Here is a 19,441-nt window from a genome sequence, read left to right on the forward strand (position 1 = left end):
ATAGTATTTTTAATTAGTAAGCCTCTAATAGAATAATCCATAAAATCATGAGCTATACTATTTAAAAGTTATAAATCTATTTATTGTATATAATGGAGACAAAAGGAACTTGGACCTTTTTGCGATTTTTGGTTGCCTCCAATTATATTGAGCAATAGACGTATAGTTAAAACCGGCTAAACTGTAAATGTTACGGCATCCTTATAATCTATGTTGAATTGTGTCTTCAGCCACAGAAAGACTTGTTTTCAAATTTATTTTAGTGACTCCATCCTTGGTCTATGACCTTCATTCTGTTTCAGTCCTGCTGCCAAACCATTATTACCAATCAAAAACATACTTGCCTTATCTGTTCTAAGTATTTACTTTAAACTAAGTCTGTACTAAGACTTAGTCCTTACTAAGTCTGTACTAAGTACAGAGTAAGATTTATTTTTTCTTGAACATGACTGGTGACATCAGTGTATATTCAATATATAACACACATAAGTAGCTTATTTATCCTTAAATGGTTCAACCACTACAGTGGTTAGCGCTTCGGCAAGAAGGACCCTGGTTTGAGTCTGACAAGGGGACCTTTCTGTGTGGGGTTTACATGTTCTCCCCATGTCTGTGTACGTTTCTCGGGGTTCTCCAGGTTCCTTCCGCTGTCGAGAAACATGCAGCAGGTTAATTGGAAAAAAATTGGAAAATTGTCCCAAATGAGTGAGTGAGCGAATGGTTGTCTGTCTGTATATGTGGCCCTGCAATTGAATGGGGACCAGTCCAGGGTGTACTACACTGACAGCTGAGATAGGCTCCAGCAACCCTGACTGCAGGATAAGCGGCAGACGTTGGATGGATGGATATTTTCTATTCTATGACTGTCTACTATATATATTATAGAATAAAGGCAACCAAACCAATAACAGATAGTTTTTGATCAGGCATCAGGCAAAGGCACTACTAGGTTCTATGATATATACTAATGTGCATGTTCATGCAATAGCCGTAAGTCTTCACTGACAGATAAAAAGTGCATGGTAATACATCATATCCAACCAGGATTAGATGGTAGGAGTTAAATATGACTTACTGACTGAAGACTTTAATTAAGTTTACACTGAAGGAGTACCCTTTGTGTCTCACACCCTATTACCGGACAGGATCGTTCAATTCAGAAAACAGGTCAGGCAACACTGGAGTGTTTCTCACACAATATGTCCAAGAAATGGCCACAAATGCCTACTCCTTATTGAAATGGTTATATAAAATGTTCATTGACAGTTTTCAACTGGAATGTGAGAGACACAGTGCTCCAAATAGGTTAAAACTGACACCAGTAGAAATGTATTTTTGAAATAACAAAAAACAGAAAAATAAGCTTGATTGGTTAATTGAGTGTGTATATTGTGTTTTATGAATTTTGCAAGCATAAAGTCCTTGCTGTTTGCCTGCCTAACTGAAAAAACAGCAAAACAGCATTTCTCACAGAGAAGTTTCTGTGCATTCACTGGAGTCTCTCCTGAGGGTTAATATTAGTTCCCATGGCAACTCTTGCACTGTAATGACATACATGGCAGAACACACTAATGTTTAGTATTAAATATAGGATTCAGTAAGTCTCAGCAGTCAACTTTAAAGCTGATGTTTTTTTTCCAACCAATGCTGTTCATTTCAGTTGTGAAATTTTAAAAGTGAGGTGTGACCTCGGCGGATCGAGCTTGTAAAGTATGCGCCCTGCACATTTTCACAACATGATCACTTACAGTGAAATTTGGGCAATTTGGAGGCCAAGTTAACAGAAGTGAACTTGTTGCAGTGCTCATGAAACCATTCCTAAACCTTTTTGTGTTTGTATGGCAAGGTACTTTATTCTGCTATTAAGGAAATGAAAAGGACTTGTTGTGCATGCATTTTTCCACTGGGGCGCATCCTGGTGCCATGTCTTGTAAGTGATGCAATACACACCCATGGATTTATCTGGCAAAGCCAGATGCCTTAACCCAGTTGTTTTACACATAAGATTTCCCATTGTCAAAATCACTTCCACTTTTCACTCTCTGTGTTTCAAGACTTCAACTTACATCTCATCCACTGACAGACGCCATCATATCCAGATAGTGTTGTTCAAGTCACATCAGTGGTCAGTGTAGCAGTTATAATGTAATGACTGAAAGGTCATTACATTATGACCAAAAAAAAAAAAATACAGTGTAATGATTTGCTATGATGGGAATTTTGGAATGAAGGAGTTTTGTGTTGAATGTTAATTGGTTTTCTATTATGAGAGAAGAAGCAATATGAACTATATATGAACTATATTAACAGGTCACAATGTCAACAACATTAGCTTGGCCCAGGAGTCAATTAAGCACAAGTTACTTGCATGTTCCCTTTCATTGTGTTTGAAAGACAACTATTTTTCTAAAACTAACACTGAGACCCTGACTTTATTGTAAATGTGGCATGTTTCAGCCAATTACCTATAGCAATGAAGTTGTTTTTCATCCTTTTTAAACAGAAAAAATATGTTCAAACATTATTTCTTTGTAAATCTTATGTGTCTAATATATTTAGAAAGTTGTATTTATATTTTGCTGAGGTTTAAGCACAGGTATTAGCAAATACGGATTCTCAAAGACCACCATATTGTACTGTATAACTGTTGAAACGATTACAGTGATTCCTTGCAGCAGCACTTACAGTATATGACAACACATAAATAGCAGTAATTCTAACCATCTATTATCTATCGCTTATCTTACTTAGGGTCGCAGGGGATGCTTGAGCCTATCCCAGCTGCCATCTGGCAAGAGGCAGGGTTCATCCTGGACTGGTCCCCAGTCAATCGCAGGGCCGCGAATGCAGACAGACAACCATTCACTCTCTCACAAATCTAGGCAATTTTCCCATATTTTCCAATTAACTTGCTGCATGATTTTGCACTTTGGGAAGACATTGGTAAACAAGAGGAAACGTACACAGACACAGGTAAAACATGTAAACTCCACAGAAAAAGGTCCCCTGTGCAGAAGCCGAACCACTGCGCCACCATGCCGCCAATAGAAGTACCAGTAGTTGAATAAAATAATTTTTTATTCATTTGTCAGGGATATTAGCAATCTTATTTTTCTGTTTAAAAGTGACCATCAATACAAGGAAGGATTTTGTCATGGTGAAGACTTTTTTCCAGTTTTTAAAAAAACGTATTACATATCTAGAAATATAACTAAGTATTTATATAAATATCTAATTTTTCTAAAATATTGTTTTTGTGTTAAAGTAATTTCTCTTTTCAATGTTACTTGAATTTTTAGACTTCAGCATTCTTCAGTGATGTGAATACATGCCTTATTGTAACACCTAATTAAAAATTCAAATTTACAAATATCATCAATTTCATACAAGGTCCTGTTGAATCAGTGTTGATACATGCTTTTAATTGTATTGATACCATCAATGATCTGTAATCTTAATGTTACTACCATGTGTTGCTGAACTGCCAAACCATGTCAAAGATATCCTGTACCAGTCCTAAAAACTTATTTGGGGAAAACCCTGGAGGCCGTATCCAAATTTTCGGTACCGGTCATTATTTTAAAATGCCAGTTTCCACATTTGTTTGCGGCTACTGAGGCTGCTCCTTCTGCTACAAAGACGGGCTAAGCATCTGGGATGTTTTCATACAGCCGTCTATCACAATGTGCTGAGAAGCTGCAAGAGGACTGATCCAATCCACTTTACCAATAAAAGTTCATTTCTCAGTGCAGCAGGATACACTTGTTTGATCATTATATTTCAAATTCTCAAATTTACTTCAAACTCTGAAGTTTGTCTGGTAACACTGCCGCCTTTCAGTTTATTCATATACTGCTACAGAGCTGGTCTATGTTAATTTAAAGTTAGCACAGATAATTTAATTGAACTCATCAATGAATCAGCAACAGCATGATCTCATGTTATTAAATGCTATCTCCATAAGGTTGTGATGGCCGTTCAGTTTTAAGCTGATAAAAAGAAAACTGTAGCAGTACTTTCTCAGACACACATTTCAGTATAACAGTGTTTTTCCATGTATGTGTGAATTGTGATGATTCACTGGGTTTTTTAATAATCTGAAATCACGCAGATTAATCCAGAGAATTTTTGGAATCTGCCCTGTGCTCTTCATCTGGGACAAGGAAATCAAATAAGGATGTTACAACCAAAACAGGACAATCTCAAAAACAAATCACCAATTATCATCATCACCATCAAAAAGGGCAAGCACTTGGAAAAAAAGATGCTAACAGAAGAAAAAACAAAAAAGCTATGTCAACTCGGCCTTTATGACCATTGCTTGCCACTACATTTGTCCAAGGAAGGTTGACTAACATTGCCATCCAAACACAAAAGGCAATTTCAGTCCAGACTGTTCTCATTGTGGTTTCCTGTGGTGGAACAAACTACCACATACCATCAGTGAAGGAATCTCTTGAGTACTCCAGGGTTCCAAGGGAATTTTCTTTCCCTAACATTACTTAGACCCTACAATGTCCAACTCACACTTACTGTGCATTTTTCAACTTGTTCCAGGCTCACAAAGTCACACAGTTCACACAGACATCTGTTAAGATTATTATCAAATATAATTTGTATCAATACAAGCAATATCTTTACAAAGATCTTGGGGTATTTCGATGATTTGTTATTGAAGGGTCCAATAACCAAAGACTTGCTAACAGAGGCGCAGAGAGTGATTAAAGAAGACGAACAGTCTTGGGCAGGTGGATAGGAGGGCAAAAAAGCAGAATTTCCCCAAATGGCTTTAAAGTTTCTTGAGACATTATCAACATGTTTGAACAGATGTAATATGGTTTTCACATACTGTCCTTTTCAAACCTGCTTTGTGAGAGTAAAAGCTCTTTGTATCAAAAAATGGACCAGCTACCAATCCTACAGAGAGAAGCAATAAAACTGATCAGGGACACTGGTTAAACATGGTGGTTAAAATCCTGATACAGCTAAACTCATTATAGACTTGTCTCACCTAACAAATATCACTGATTAATAGCAACCACTATATTGGAGGGGGAAAAGCTCCGATTGGAATTTTGATCAGTTCAAACACTTCCCATTGAAGCATTTACAAAAATACAGTGATTTCAATATAACCTTCTTTAGCCTTTCACTACTTAAGAGAAAGGGGAAGAAATTTTGCCACTCCTTTTTCCAAATGTGCTTCAATAGAGATTCTGATTTTTAACAGAACTCTTTAATCTGTATTGACGGAAAGAAAGAAAGAGGGGGGGGAGCAGCAAGCACAGAAAAAAAAATTCCAGGCATATTTTTCCTTCTAAAGGACTTACATGTCATTTTAATCATTTAGCCTATTTTGGTTCCCACTACATCAAAATGCCAGTTGGTCTGGAGAAGCCAAAATTCCAAATAGACTGATGATTTGCAGTTTATCTATCGACAATTTCCCTTTTTCTAGCCCAAGAATGAGTTGGAAAATTGCCCATTGCCAGTTTAAATATGATGCACAATTGCTTACGATGAAGGAACATTTTCTGTATTCATGGTAATGACAATTTCTCTACATATTTAAAACCCTCCAAAACAGACAACAGACATATAGAGCTGGCAGTGATAGGCATTTTAGTAGGGTCATTCGAATCAGTGGCAAAAAGCCTGTCAAGCAAGTTGTTCCCAGGCCTGACTGCCACATAACTGCCAAAACTCTAGGTGTGTCAATATCAGAGTGCTCAAACAACAGACGTGCAGGGCAAACAGTGAGGAACTTCGAACACCTACTTTCTTCACTGCGCAGTGTTAAACTCAGCTTTCACTGGCAGTACAATGAAATTGTTCAGATGGCTGTACTGTATACTTACTCGAGTAGACAAGAGTAACTATCACAGAGTAACTCTGAATAACTATTCTTTCTGCTTTCTACATGCCGAACCAAACCAAAGAACAGGATCTGGATCTGAAACAAATTGATTTGCTGATTAGATCAAACATTGATACTCCCAAAAGCCCCGTATGCCTTTGGAATAAGACTTTCAAATGCAATCAAATTTTTACTGCTTATCCCATTGATACATTTTAGCATTTCCTATGCATGACTTGGACTAGAGCATATATTTATAGTCTTATTTGTACTACCTTTGTACCCATTCCTGCAACTTAAGTCTTTGCATCCCCAACCAGATATCCACACAAAATGGAGGAAACTGTCAATCACCATCAGGTTTATTTAGCACCTTTGATAACCTATTTGTAAAGCACCTCTATCATCTGCACTTGAGAGCAATTGTTTTTACCATTTTAGTTTTGTTAGCTAGAGGGCCAGAGGGCAATCCTGTATGTTTGTTCTTGCATGCATTACATTAATGCATGTAGAACTGGCACAGTTCTACATTGCTACTCGTACCTTTCAAAACAAAAATTGCCGTTGTAATGCGCCATCATTTTCCGGACAGCCTAAAATATCCATGAGACCCTCTATGAGCCTAAGCCTGTATCAAAAACCACAACACTTTGATTAAGCTCATCAAGTGAGAGGAAGAGAGAGACAAATCCTAGGCATTCAATGAGAAAATAAACAGACCTAACACTATGATTGGTCAAATATAACTTTTTTTCCGTCACCTTGTCTACAATATGTATAATTTGGCATTCCCATAGCCACATTTTTTACTGATGATCTGTTCTAGTGTACCTTTTTGTCAAAATGACTGGCTGTATAATAATAACAACATAATAAGTACAAAATAATGTCCAGATCTTTGTGTTCAAATATATCAAAATACACATAATACTGATTCAGTGGATTTCACATATTATGCAGTAGCAAGCTGCCAAGTCAGTTAGTGGTAATATAGCTTTGTAAGTGTACACAAAAGTGTGACAGTATGTACCTGCTGTCCTGTACTGCACAATCTGAAAAAACAAAAATCAAAACACCACAACTGCAAAAGTTTGTCTATTGATGCTACCTTGTAAATTTTGTTTTATCACCTTCCTCCTCCTTTCATGTCTCTGTCACAGGAATAGCAGTGTGTCAGTTTCATTTTCATGGCCAGCATTAGCATATAATTTAACTCTGGCTCTGCAATAACAATTGCGCATTTTCATTTTCAAACCCTTTTGAGTAGAAGAATGGTCAAAATACAACTAAATTTGCTATATTCATCAGGAATCTTTGCTGTGGCCCTAAACTGTGAAATAGCATTCAATACCTCACAGTCCATATGCCTTAATTTCTATACGCATTACATATACCTGTGAGATTACACTTTACCTTAATATATGCCTTCACTTGAGTACATTACTAGAAGGTAATAATTAATAACTTACTCATCCAAATCATCTCAAGAAGCATGTTTTATTTTGCAAAGATATGCCTAAAGTGTCAAGTTAGTCTGCAATACTTCCACAGACAGATTTCTGTGAAATAAACTCATTGAGATGAAGATTAGCACCGCTGACCTTGGCTGGGTGTGAGTGCTGTCAGACACACAGTTGTGGGAGTAGGAATACAGGAAACCATCTGAGAACAAGCCTCCAGAACTGCTAATATGTCTCTGATTATATCTGGGATAGAACTGAACAGCTATATAGAGAGCCAAAATGTAGTGCTCACACACACTTTGACATAATTTATCTTTACTCTGTAAAACCATGCTATGCATGCTGTTACCTTGGCAGCAGCTCATAACAATCCAAACAAATATGGCTGTCACAGGGCTTATCTGCTTGACTTACTGGAGGATTTACAAAGACAATTCATAATGGCACAGGTAACCTACACACATAAAACATCAATGGGTATTTCCAAAAAACCTAACACTCATTAACCTACATACTACCAACCTGATGAAGAGGTACGGACATTGAATGATAAATGTCTGCTCAGAAAGTGTGTGTTTGTGTGTGTGTGTATGATATCATGACTCCCAAATCAATTATGAGTTAAGGCAAACATCCTGGTATTTGGTACCTTAATTCAAATACCATTCATTCAAATTGAGCTCATATTAACAACTGCCAGATGCTTAAGGAATTCTGCACTTGACGCTAATATATGAAGAGTGCAGGTTTAGCATTAAGTAAATTAAAGAAATTATGGTAATCATTCTAAACATTCAAATAACTTAATCTTCAATTCCACAATCTAACATATTCACACAATTTCCTCCAGGATCAATAAATTATTTATGTTTCTGATATTCTTTGTGGGTTGTATAAGTACTGATTCGTATTTATGATTACTGAAAGTTGTGACACACATTTTGCGGATCTTATTAACAAAAACTGATCCTGAAAAATATAATTTCACCTGATTAAAGTACTTGAAGGGTTACTCAGACCTTCCAAATCACACTGTATGAAACAGAATGAACCATATAACTATGCTTATCCAAAGCCAAACATGAACAGACATTGTGTACTATTACATTAGTACATTTATAGAGATAGTTATCATTCTCCTAATGTTGGACTATGACCAGGAAGTTCAACTCCTACACACATTTTGGCACCCAGTAGTATCATTGAAGAGCATAAGAATTCTAAAAAGGAAGCTTTTGCCACCTTCATTGAGTTTTAAAAAGCCTGCTTCTCCATTAACTGTGAAATTGTTCAAAATTCTTGAAGTCTAAGGCATCCCATTTGATAGTAATGAGGGGGGCATATATGTAGTGGTTCTGACACCCAAAGGCATAACAAACCAATTTTTGATTGAAACTGAAAGTATATGCTACAGCTGGGCTTCAGCACAGTTCTTTTAGAGGAGTGTTGACCTTCATTCTGGTGGCAATGAAGGATGTTGAATTCTGGCGTGGACTATACAGTAATTGTGCTTCATGATTCAGTTGATGAAAGAAAGAGACTGTTAATGTTGGCATTTTGTGAAGTACAAATTTTCCTCACTAGTTGCACAGAAGAACATTTACTTTATTTGAGTGTCCTTTGGTTTTCTCCTCTATCAATATATGTAGCTCAAGACTATCAATCACGTCATACCTGGGATTATAGACAATTATGTGAGAGTAGCATTTTCATGGGATGTCACTAGGATAAAGAGTAATATGCATGAGTAATAAATTTCACATGCAAAACAAAATATTTTTCTGAACACTTAGTCGGTATTATAGGATTGACTCACACGGTGATTCTAGTTTGCATCACAGTTTTTCTACTAAGAATAACAGTTCAGTCCAGTGTATTGTTTTCTGTTGATCTATTATCTACACTGCACAGGGAGGTGTGGAGGCACTGGAGCCAATCCTAACTATCAAAAACCAAGAAGCGGTGACCCTTGAGCAGTCAGCAGCCACTTACAGGGCCACATATCAAGGCTACTGTATTTAAATGATCCAAATATGATGTTCTTGCTGTTATTACCATTTTTTATGAGTCACTATTATTTTTTTACTGAATTTACTAAATCTAAAAGAATTTCTGCACTTGTCACTTTGCTGATGACCATTTAGAACACTGCCTCAAGTACTCATCATTCACTTGAGTTTTAAACAGATGATAAATCTGACTGAAAAGTCCTCTAAGATAAAGAAAAATAATTTACAAAATAAGAGGAAACTGCCCCACCTAATGTTCTAGAACCAAATATTGCAGATATTCACATCTTTATCTTAAATATGTGCAGAGTATACTGAGTAAGGTGGCTACACCAATGCCATTTAAAACTATATTTATCGATTCACTACTATATGCTTGAAAAAAATATATAAAAAAATGTATAATCAATCAAAAATTTCAAAATGGCCCAATAGGGGTCAAGAGCCCTGTTGTCGACCTTTCTCAAAGCTTTTACCATAAACAGTCAGATAATGTAATCATCAGATCGAACACACTCAGGACAAAGGGCAGACCATTTACTGGAACAATTCTCAGGTTAATCATATTTTGCTAGTTTTTGGTGCTTTGAAGGTGTAGATGGAAAGATGGCATGCATCCACGCAAGCAGGCACGCACGCACGCACGCACGCACGCACGCACGCACACACGCACGCACGCACGCACGCACGCACGCACGCACGCACACACACACACACACACACACACACACACGCACACACTCACACACGCATACACACATGCACATGAACATCGAGAATTCTGTCTTTTTGCAGGAAGGAGCAAAGGACTTGGTATGCCATGATATTCAAATATTGTGAGCAGGTAAACATAGATGATCTCAGGCAGAGGATAGATGACATGAGCAACTGATGATTATCTTCTTAATGCTTATGAAATTTCTGTAAGAGTCTGCTGTCCTGCTGATAATACTGCTATGAATACTGCTAATTTTACAATTCATGTTTGTTCCAAGAGAAATATTAATGTATAGCAATAACACCACTAGTGAGTAGTAGTTGCTACAAATAAAGATATTTTAACTTTAGATTTATTTTAATCATGATTTTATCAAATTAATTACATTTTTTTAAACCAAACTTTACTTAGTACTATTTGCTAAGAGTAACTTGAAGAAAAAAAATAAAGGAACCAATTGCTGACTACACTGATTTTTGCTCCTAACAAAAACACAATTGTTGTTACAAATATTATTAACATAGTTATTTTGTTATTAATTTCTTATGTATAGTAATATTGTTTGTATAAATTATTGTATAACATATAATATTGTAGGGTGTCACGGTGGTACAGGTGGGCCTCTTAAAGAAGAACTAATACGTCTGTGACAGTCACAATTTCTTACTGGTTGGTAGGTGATCAAATACTTATGTCATGTAATGAAATGCAAATGTATTATTTAAAAATCATACTATGTGTTTTTCTGGATTTTTGTTTTAGATTCTGTCACTCACAGTTGAAGAGTATCTATGATAAAAATTACAGACCTCTACATGCTTTGCAAGTGGGAAAGTCTGAAATGTTATGCTGTTATCTTAATAATTAATTAAATAACAATAATTAAAAAGATTTCAAAAACGTCAGTGTTAAATCAGGGCCATGCTGCCATAATCATGAGAAAAGAGTATCACAAGCACGTTTGTCATGGTAATTTGTTTATTATATAGCAATTTGAAATATCTATCTACATATAATCTTAACTTTTAATCACACCTTTGACTGATTTCAGATACTGGAAATAGAAGTGTAAAAATTTCTGCCAGTATTTGAGACTGGAAGGCATGCACACATGCACCCACACCCCTAGAAGGTCCCATTTACAGCAGTACATGCTCAGAGCAATGTTGTTACCGAAGCTCTCAGGCTCTGGCTGTACATATTTGATTGCTTGTGACTTTCATTAGCTACAGAGGAGTCGGCAGAGCACTCCTATGAACCTGGCTCTTTGTGTCTACATGCCGGCTATGCACAATTTAACTAGCCACAAAAAGGGTATAGCAGGCCTCTTCCTTATAAACGACTGGAATTAAAGCAATGAACAAGAATATGTTTTGGTAAAAGTAAAGTAAAACATTAAAAGTCTAATATGTATATATAGATATATATATATATATGTATGTATATGTGTATATACATATACATATATGTGTGTGTGTGTGTGTGTGTGTGTGTGTATGTGTATATATATACACATACATACATACATACATACATACACATCCAGAAACTAACATCTATCATCTCTACTCTATCAAAATCAATGATGAATCTACAGTGCCAAAACGGTTTTTCGTTTCTCCAGATGGTAAAATATCACAAGCAGCTGACGATCACAAAGAAAGTAACAGTACTATAATTTACGCTGCAGCCAAATATTTCTTTCTATATCTTTTTTCCACACAACCCTCAATAGTGACCATGGCGTCATAACAAGCTGACATTTAAAATAAAATTTTCATCCAAATTAAACCTTTTCAATTGTTTACTTTTCTTGGGGGAGGGAATCTCTTCACCAGCACCACAATAAAATTTAAAATCAATCACAGATTGCTGTGTGCTGCAAATAGAAAATATTAGAAAACTATGAGGTTATAGCTTCCACATTGTTAACATTGGTTGGTGAACTACCACCTGTAATTCAAATTTAAGATTTTTAACTTCATATGCATATGATCAAATATGCCTTCAAATTCAACTCAGGAAGCTTATAATAAATAAAACACTTGTTTTCATTTGGACCTAAATAAACATTTATTTTCCCATGTGTACTTTTAAGACTATTTCCCCATCTATATTGAGGTATAAAAGGCTATAACTAATCAGCTATAGATAAAATATACAACTAGGTAGGGTTTAAGCCAGCTGGCCAAGCAACCCATTTCTCTGCAAGCAAACTCACTGAATTGCCCATGACTTTTTAAATATGTTTTGAACTAAGAATACTAAATATTTCAAGTTTTTGATATATAAAGAAAACAAATACATAATTTCTTTACATATCTATTATTTCTTTGAACAAAAGAAACACTGAGTGAATGGATTTAATTTTGAATGGATGATCATGTTAAACTAAAATTGTTTAGCTGCTTAATTCGTCTAATGGAACTGTGTTTCACCCTAATATATAATAGATTTCACATTTCTGTAACATGTTGTATATTGCTGACTGACCAAAAGCAGATATTAAAACAATAAGGGATACGTTAAGACCATCTAACACCAATTAGGTCCAATGAATGGTCATTTACTAAGATTAACTGCACAAGATAAAAATGATCATGGTAACTATAATAGATTGAATGGAGCAGCAGAAAAGCCAGAGGGCAGATTTACCACAATGTAATAGAAACAAAGAATTATCAACCAAACAGCAAGTTTTAATGGGTAATACGATATAAATTAAATCTGTATTGCTTTACTAAACTTTAAGACACTTGACACCATACTTTTGTATTGAGTAGGAGCACTTAAAGAGAGAGAGCATAGAGAGCAAAAACGACAGAGAGCAAAAAAGTGATAGTCTGATGCTACTGACCAACAGATAATTTTTAATTTCTGTTTCAGGGCATATCTGCTGCCTTGTCTCTCTGTGGGTACATCAGGTAGTTATCTTTAGCAGTGCAGATTTAGAGTAAATTATCATGCACATTATAGATAGGAGAAGGTCACAAAATCAGATAAGTGTTAAATGGACAATTAATTAATGATTGATGTCAGAGCCATGCAGGCATCACTAACAGGAAAGTTCACTCAGAATTTAATACATTCATTTATTTTCTATACTGCTATTCTTGCACACAGGTTGAATGGCTTCTGAAGCCAATTCCAGTGGACACTGTCACCCTGATAAAGCCTATAGTTGGATCACACCACCAATTAAAGAAACATACAATCAGTGACAATCTCATTCACATGGAAAATTTGGATTGTGTTTGATTAGACTACTACATGGTTTTGGACTTTTTCAAGACACAGAAGAACCCCAGGGAAAACTGATGCAGGCACATGGTGAACGTATGAACTGTACACAGAAAAGGCCCCTGTCAGAATTGATCCAGGAACCTTCTTGATGTGAGGCAGAGGGCTAACCATGGTACTAGCTTTATTTGTTTTGTGGCACAAAAAAAGACTAGCTCCTATTTTTCCAAGACACATTCAAATCAGGAGGATTTTCAACAAACCTGAGACTTGGTTGAAAACATTAACCACGGTTAAAGCAGATACTAAAATTACAGTGCATGAGTGAGTCTTCTCAGTGGGGAATAGGGGTAGGATGCACCACGGGGCTTCGGTCAGTATTTTGATGTCAGATATCTGCATTGAATAATGATACTGCCCATCAACCCAACTCTACACCACTCTAGTAGAGCAAAGACGCTTCATAACCCCTGATATTCTGTAAACACCAAACTGCTTGTAACATTTGAATTCACAAAAGACTCCTCTGCTAAAATAAGCAAAGCATTTAGTGAGGCCATTTTCCATCTGGTTTTACTCCAGATCCTCTGTACTGTGATTAGGAGAATTTTGTCCAGTGGCAGCATTGGTCCTTAGACATGTGCTTATTCATATGAAACCATCGATACTTTACTCCACAATCTATAATATATACTGATTTTATTTTGGGAAACAGGTGAAAAAGAGTGGTATGTTCTCCTGTAGTAGAGGAGTAAAGTAGAGGAGTAAATGCAACTTATTCTGAATTGATTGCATGTTTAAAGCATCTTTATACTGTAACAATAAAATATTTTAACATGAGGGCTAAAAAAAAAAAAAAAGAGTGCACATACTTCACAGGTAACATTCTACTCAGATCTAAAAGGTAAAATAAAAGCCCCAAGAGCAGTAAAAAAAAAAAAAAATCCTACACCATTCCATTTATGTCTTGAGTTAAAAAGTTCTAGTTGAAACAAAGTTATATAACTCACTGCCACGTTTAGTAGCATGCCTTTTATATAGCAACACTGAGAAGCAGGCAGTTGATTATAGTTATTTTGTGTAGTTCGGGAATCAATAAGAACATCAGCCAATCAGCAGCATTGCTTTTCGGGTCCCTGAGACATTTGTATTTTTCAGTGTCCGTGTATTGTGGTTTGATGTGACAAGTGGATGAAGGGAAACACTTAATGAACTTAGTGGACTTAATGAATATGTTACATGTTCTCAATTAGTACTTTAAGAACAAATTGTGATATACGGTACCTCTTTGGGCTTGAGTTCATTAGCAGGGTAAATTTGTTCAGGGTAACTATCTTAGCATAAAGTTAGCAAGCCGGGGGCCAACTCCTGCAGCGGCAAGATAGATCAATGGCTGCAACTGCAGAATGGGAAAGGTGGTTCCATAATTTAACACAATTCCATAAGTATCAGAAAATGTGCAAAGAGCTGGAATAAAATGTAAGTGCATCTTTTATAACTTTCCAAAGATGTATGTTTTTATGTGACTCTTGTGACTTTCTCACAGAATATTTCTCCCTATGTCACAGCAACTACTATGTAACAATTTACTGGTACTAGCCCAGCTTTAAACTTGTCTCCTTATTTAGGATATTCATTCTTGCTAATGCTCCAGTGGTAATAGCACTGTAAATTTCATGTCAGACAGAATTTAAAATCATTCACTCAAAATAAACTGTAAAACCTAGAAAACATCAAAATATCTCCATAAAGATCAATATTGTAGATTTCCATCAAAGTCACTTTCTGACTACATTCTCTTGGGAATTATTTGGGTTCCTGCTTGCTTTCAAATGCTACTCCCCTTGACAGTCGTATGTGATACACATTTTCGCTTACAGAGGTGAGTGAAAATTAGAGAATGTGAAGATTTAATTTGATGCAATACTGGAGTTGTCTGACAACATTTCAGTCAAAGCATATCAATGATAAAAATGTATTAACATTATTATCCAAGACTATTGGTAACTGCATTGAGAAAGTCAGGAAAAAAGTCTGTCAAAGTCAGAAGCCTACACCTGTTACTTAAATGAGTCAGATTAAGCTAACACTGCATATTCTTGAGTGTAATACAATGCTAATGGATTGGATTTGGAGATATTGATATAAAAAAGTTCTTGAATTGTGATCAAGGTGATAGCAGGACATTCCTGTTCCCATTCCAGAACATTTATTGTGCCACCAGCATCCAAGCCAGAATGTTTGGTTTCAGTCCAGTGAAAACCAAATAGATGCTCAACTATTCATTAGTAAGATACCACATCTCAGGCAGCTTCAGTCAAGCAGTTTAAAGGAACATTGATCTTTTTCTTCACAGTCAACAGTTGAGAACAAGGATAACAATTCCTTCTTCAGAGTTAACTAGTGTAACTGTAACAAGTGTCTCTGACACTCTACATTTAACTAAAAAGAATTATCTTTGAATCACAGTCAGATCTCAGGAGAAAGTGGCCTTATTCTTATAGGCAAAACCAGGGTTTTACTGGCTTGGGTAATACAGGCTTAATTAAAATTTATAGTTTAGTGTAAAGTGTTTTACAATTTCAAAATAATGTTAACATTCTATTTGGAAGGGTGCGGTTAACAGGCAAAACAGCAAAACCTTTGGCAAAATTATTACCTGCCAACAGAATCAAGTCAAATAAAGAATAAAAATATATCCCCTTTATATCAAAAGGGTTACACTGTGGCTCTCTATGCTGATAAAACTGTCATGGCTTAAATGCATCTTACAGTTTTTTGTTTTGTTTTCTCTCCAGAAAAATACCCAGTAGCATGATAGACACATCACACACATATTCTATAACCGCACTGCAATTGCAGTGCGGTTATAGAGGGTTCCTGATAAGCTTATTCAAATTCCTTAGTCAACAATACTTCTTAGCACTGCCATGACTACCTCCAGCTAAACTCAAATAAACCGTAACCCACAGGTGGATTTATTTTTGCATACAAGAAAAACTGTCCAATTATGTTGGTGTGGCTTGCAATTCTTGGTGTTTTGACAGTGCGAACTGCACCATATAATACATTAAAGTAAATTCCTGCCCCAACTACTTATTTACATAAATATACAAAATGCATTTGAGATTTTGAGTTTTCAGACCATGCACACCGCACTTACCCAGCAGAAGGAGCTTCAGCTCCCGTCTTGCATCTCTCTTGTCTCGCCGGAGCTGTTTCTCGATCTCAGCGTTGATTCGTTTGGACTCCTTTGCCTCTTCACTCAGGCAACAAGCCATCATGGAGTCTAAAGTCATCACCGCATGAGCTAAAAAGCCCGTCTGTCAGGGGGCGCCGGGGTACACCTCTCTCAAAGTATCCGTTAAAAACTATCTTCTCCGAATGAATCCGTTTTCAGCAAGTTATATCCAGGATGTGACAACTGAACCTATTAGATCGGTCCTCGGTGTAGAATCTGGCTTTCCTCGTTGATGGCAAAACTGCTTTCGAGTGTCAAATATTTGACAGCTGAGTCAACGCCTTATGTAAATCCCAGGGCTACAGGGGCTGACAGCTGATCACAGATCATTTGAAAAGCAATATTTTACACGGCTACCAAACGTGACAACAAAACATCTTTGGTTCACTCCTAATGAGATGAAGTTAGTTTGGAAAGTGACTAGCTTGTTCGCTAAATTCTGCTAACGTTACAATCAACTAGCATTCCAAGTTGATATATATTCAGTCTAGCAACACGTTTCAATTTCCTCCCGCATTGCCGGGTGGGTTGGAAGCGAAACCCGTGTTATTATTTTTTAAATCTCCTTTTCTTAAAATGGCTAGCTTTGGTCCCAGAGACAGCGGGACACGGTTAGCTGCCACTGTCACATCTGTACAATCTCCCTGCCTAATGCCCGGCCGTGTGCAAGCCTAGCCGCCTCGTAACAAACACTGTACGACCGCGCTGTGACAGTGAGCGACCGTCAAACTATCCATCTACTGAACACACAAAGGCCAGCTCTCGGTCTCAAGCACTCGCCAACAAACAACAATTACAAATATTTGATAGGAACCTTCTGTTTAAAATCAAGCACAGAGCAATTGTCGTTTTGGAGACCGAGCGCCCAGTAACCACGATAGCTAAATGGGCAAGCTAATCGTTAGCAAGCTCGGTTAGCTCAGCTAGCCATCCCTGGAATTTACAACAAACTGGCTGGCTAAAAATCAGAACGCTCTGCCTGGCAGAAGAACTTCATTGCATGAGGTATTTTCTTCTAGATCCCTAACCACTGCCACAGCACTCTAAATGCAAATCGTAATGTTATTACTGACAATCAAATGGACCGCTGTAGTAATTTCATCGCTCCTGGTATTTTTTTTCCTGTTAGTGGTGTTTTCTCGTCGTCATCCACTCCATAGCCCTGGAGTGGCGCTGCTGTTGATTTTTGGAGGTAGCATGGATCGACATGAGTAGAGCCAATGAAAATGGAGTTTGCGGGCGTAGGGGCGGGTTTTGAGGAAACCCTTAACCTTCCAGGTTGCCCAAGAGGAAGTCTTCCCATGGTAGGCGTGTACGCGCATGCAAGTGACATTGAATTGCGGCGCCACGCCCATGTCTTGCCCCGCACCACGACTTCCCTCCAGAGCCAGCTTGTTCCGAGCCTCAAAGGAGAGGGTGTTCTGCTTCAGGGACAGAAACAAAGTCCCCTTAAAATTAGGTGTCAGAAGATATCAAGCGCGACTAGTTTACCCTTCTTATTTATTTAAATGCATCGTCCATAGACGTAAACCTTTAATGCATTGATTTTTTTAAACTGCTCAATCCAATATGCAAACCATTTCAATTTAAATGAATACTTGCTGGCTACACAATGTCTGCAATATCACCTTAAACGCCATGATATTGGATTTACATGCCCACATGCAAACGTTTATGTTGGCTTATTTGCTATTTGTGCAGTTGCAAATCCTACTCATATGCTGACTTTCTAAAAACAGTCTTCACTAAGCCCAGAGAACATTTATACATTTGTCATCAATGTGAAAACAACTGCATAGTGTCCAACACAATCCGTTTAAACACATCAATAAGATCAAGAAATAAAATGCTTGCAGGAGGTTGTTTAACGTTTTCCATTTCAAATCTATCAATCACTACAATTCATAGAAATCAGATCAGATCAGATAATTTTTCAGTGATCCCCATTGAGGAAATTTTAAAATGTCGCAGCAGCACATGACAGAGGACAGATATCAAATGCGATTCCAGCCGGTCAGAGTTTTGTGCTGTCCAGAGTGTTGTTGTACGGTCTGATAGCAGTGGGCACAAAGGAGTGTCTGAAGCGTCTGGTTCTGCACCAGGATGGGATGATACACTGAGCAGTATATGATCATTGGAATTTTAAACTTCTGATACACTGATCTGTAAAAAGGCCATAAAAAGTTTGGTCAAACATTGTTTCTCTAAACACCTTATATGATTTTATATAGATAACTATCAGAGGAACAGCACGTGTTAGATGTTTCTGAGAGAAGGTCAGAGAAGCCAGACTGAGATCTTTTGGTCATGTGCAGAGGAGGGATAGTGAATATATTGGTAGACGGATGCTGGAATTGGAGCTGCAAGGCATGAGGTCTCGAGGAAAACCAAAGAGAAGATTTATGGACGTAGTGAGAGATGATATGAAGGTAGTTGGTGTGAGAGAGGAGGATACAGAGAATAGGGTTAGATGGAGACGGTTTATTCGCTGTGGCGACCCCTGAAGGGAAAAGCCAAAGGACAAGAAGAACAACAACAAACTGAGTCTCAAATAGTAAAGTTAGACAATATTTATTTTGAGAACAATACAGAGGGGATCAATGCCAGGGATTTGGAGTTCAATCATATTCTATCATTGTAAACAGCCATCAGTAACAGGACCTATGTTACTTTCCAGAATAATACTTTGGAATTAATTATCAAATAGGACACACACAGAGATAAGTTTCTCTGTTAAAACATGCATACGATCTATCAGTTTTGATGTGGACTCCCACTAGAGTGGCATTTTAGATTAAGAATTTTCATATCCCCTTAGTGTTTCATTTAAGACTTACTTGAAAAGTTCATCATTTAATTTTTCGGAACATTGTTTGTGTCATGGGTTTTGCAAAATTAAATGCAAAAGAGTTC

The 19,441-nt window shown here is 37.0% G+C and overlaps 1 protein-coding gene across 3 annotated transcripts in view; it reads right to left on the reverse strand.

Moving 5' to 3' along the window:
- The window catches only part of LOC147225871 (guanine nucleotide-binding protein G(q) subunit alpha), a 34,044-nt gene extending 16,367 nt beyond the window's left edge, over window positions 1-17,677 (reverse strand). For all 3 annotated transcript variants that reach the window (XM_086161379.1, XM_086161380.1, XM_086161381.1), the window contains exon 1: window positions 16,451-17,677. In XM_086161379.1, coding sequence (XP_086017505.1) covers window positions 16,451-16,586 — 136 coding nt within the window. In that variant the 5' untranslated portion in view covers window positions 16,587-17,677. The remainder of the gene's footprint in view (window positions 1-16,450) is intronic.
- Between the last annotated feature and the right edge of the window lie 1,764 nt (window positions 17,678-19,441).

The sequence above is a fragment of the Fistularia commersonii genome, chromosome 16 (genome assembly GCF_037954325.1).
Source record: "Fistularia commersonii isolate RoL2024-O1a breed Wild chromosome 16, RoL_Fcom_v1.0, whole genome shotgun sequence".
NCBI lineage: Eukaryota > Metazoa > Chordata > Actinopteri > Syngnathiformes > Fistulariidae > Fistularia > Fistularia commersonii.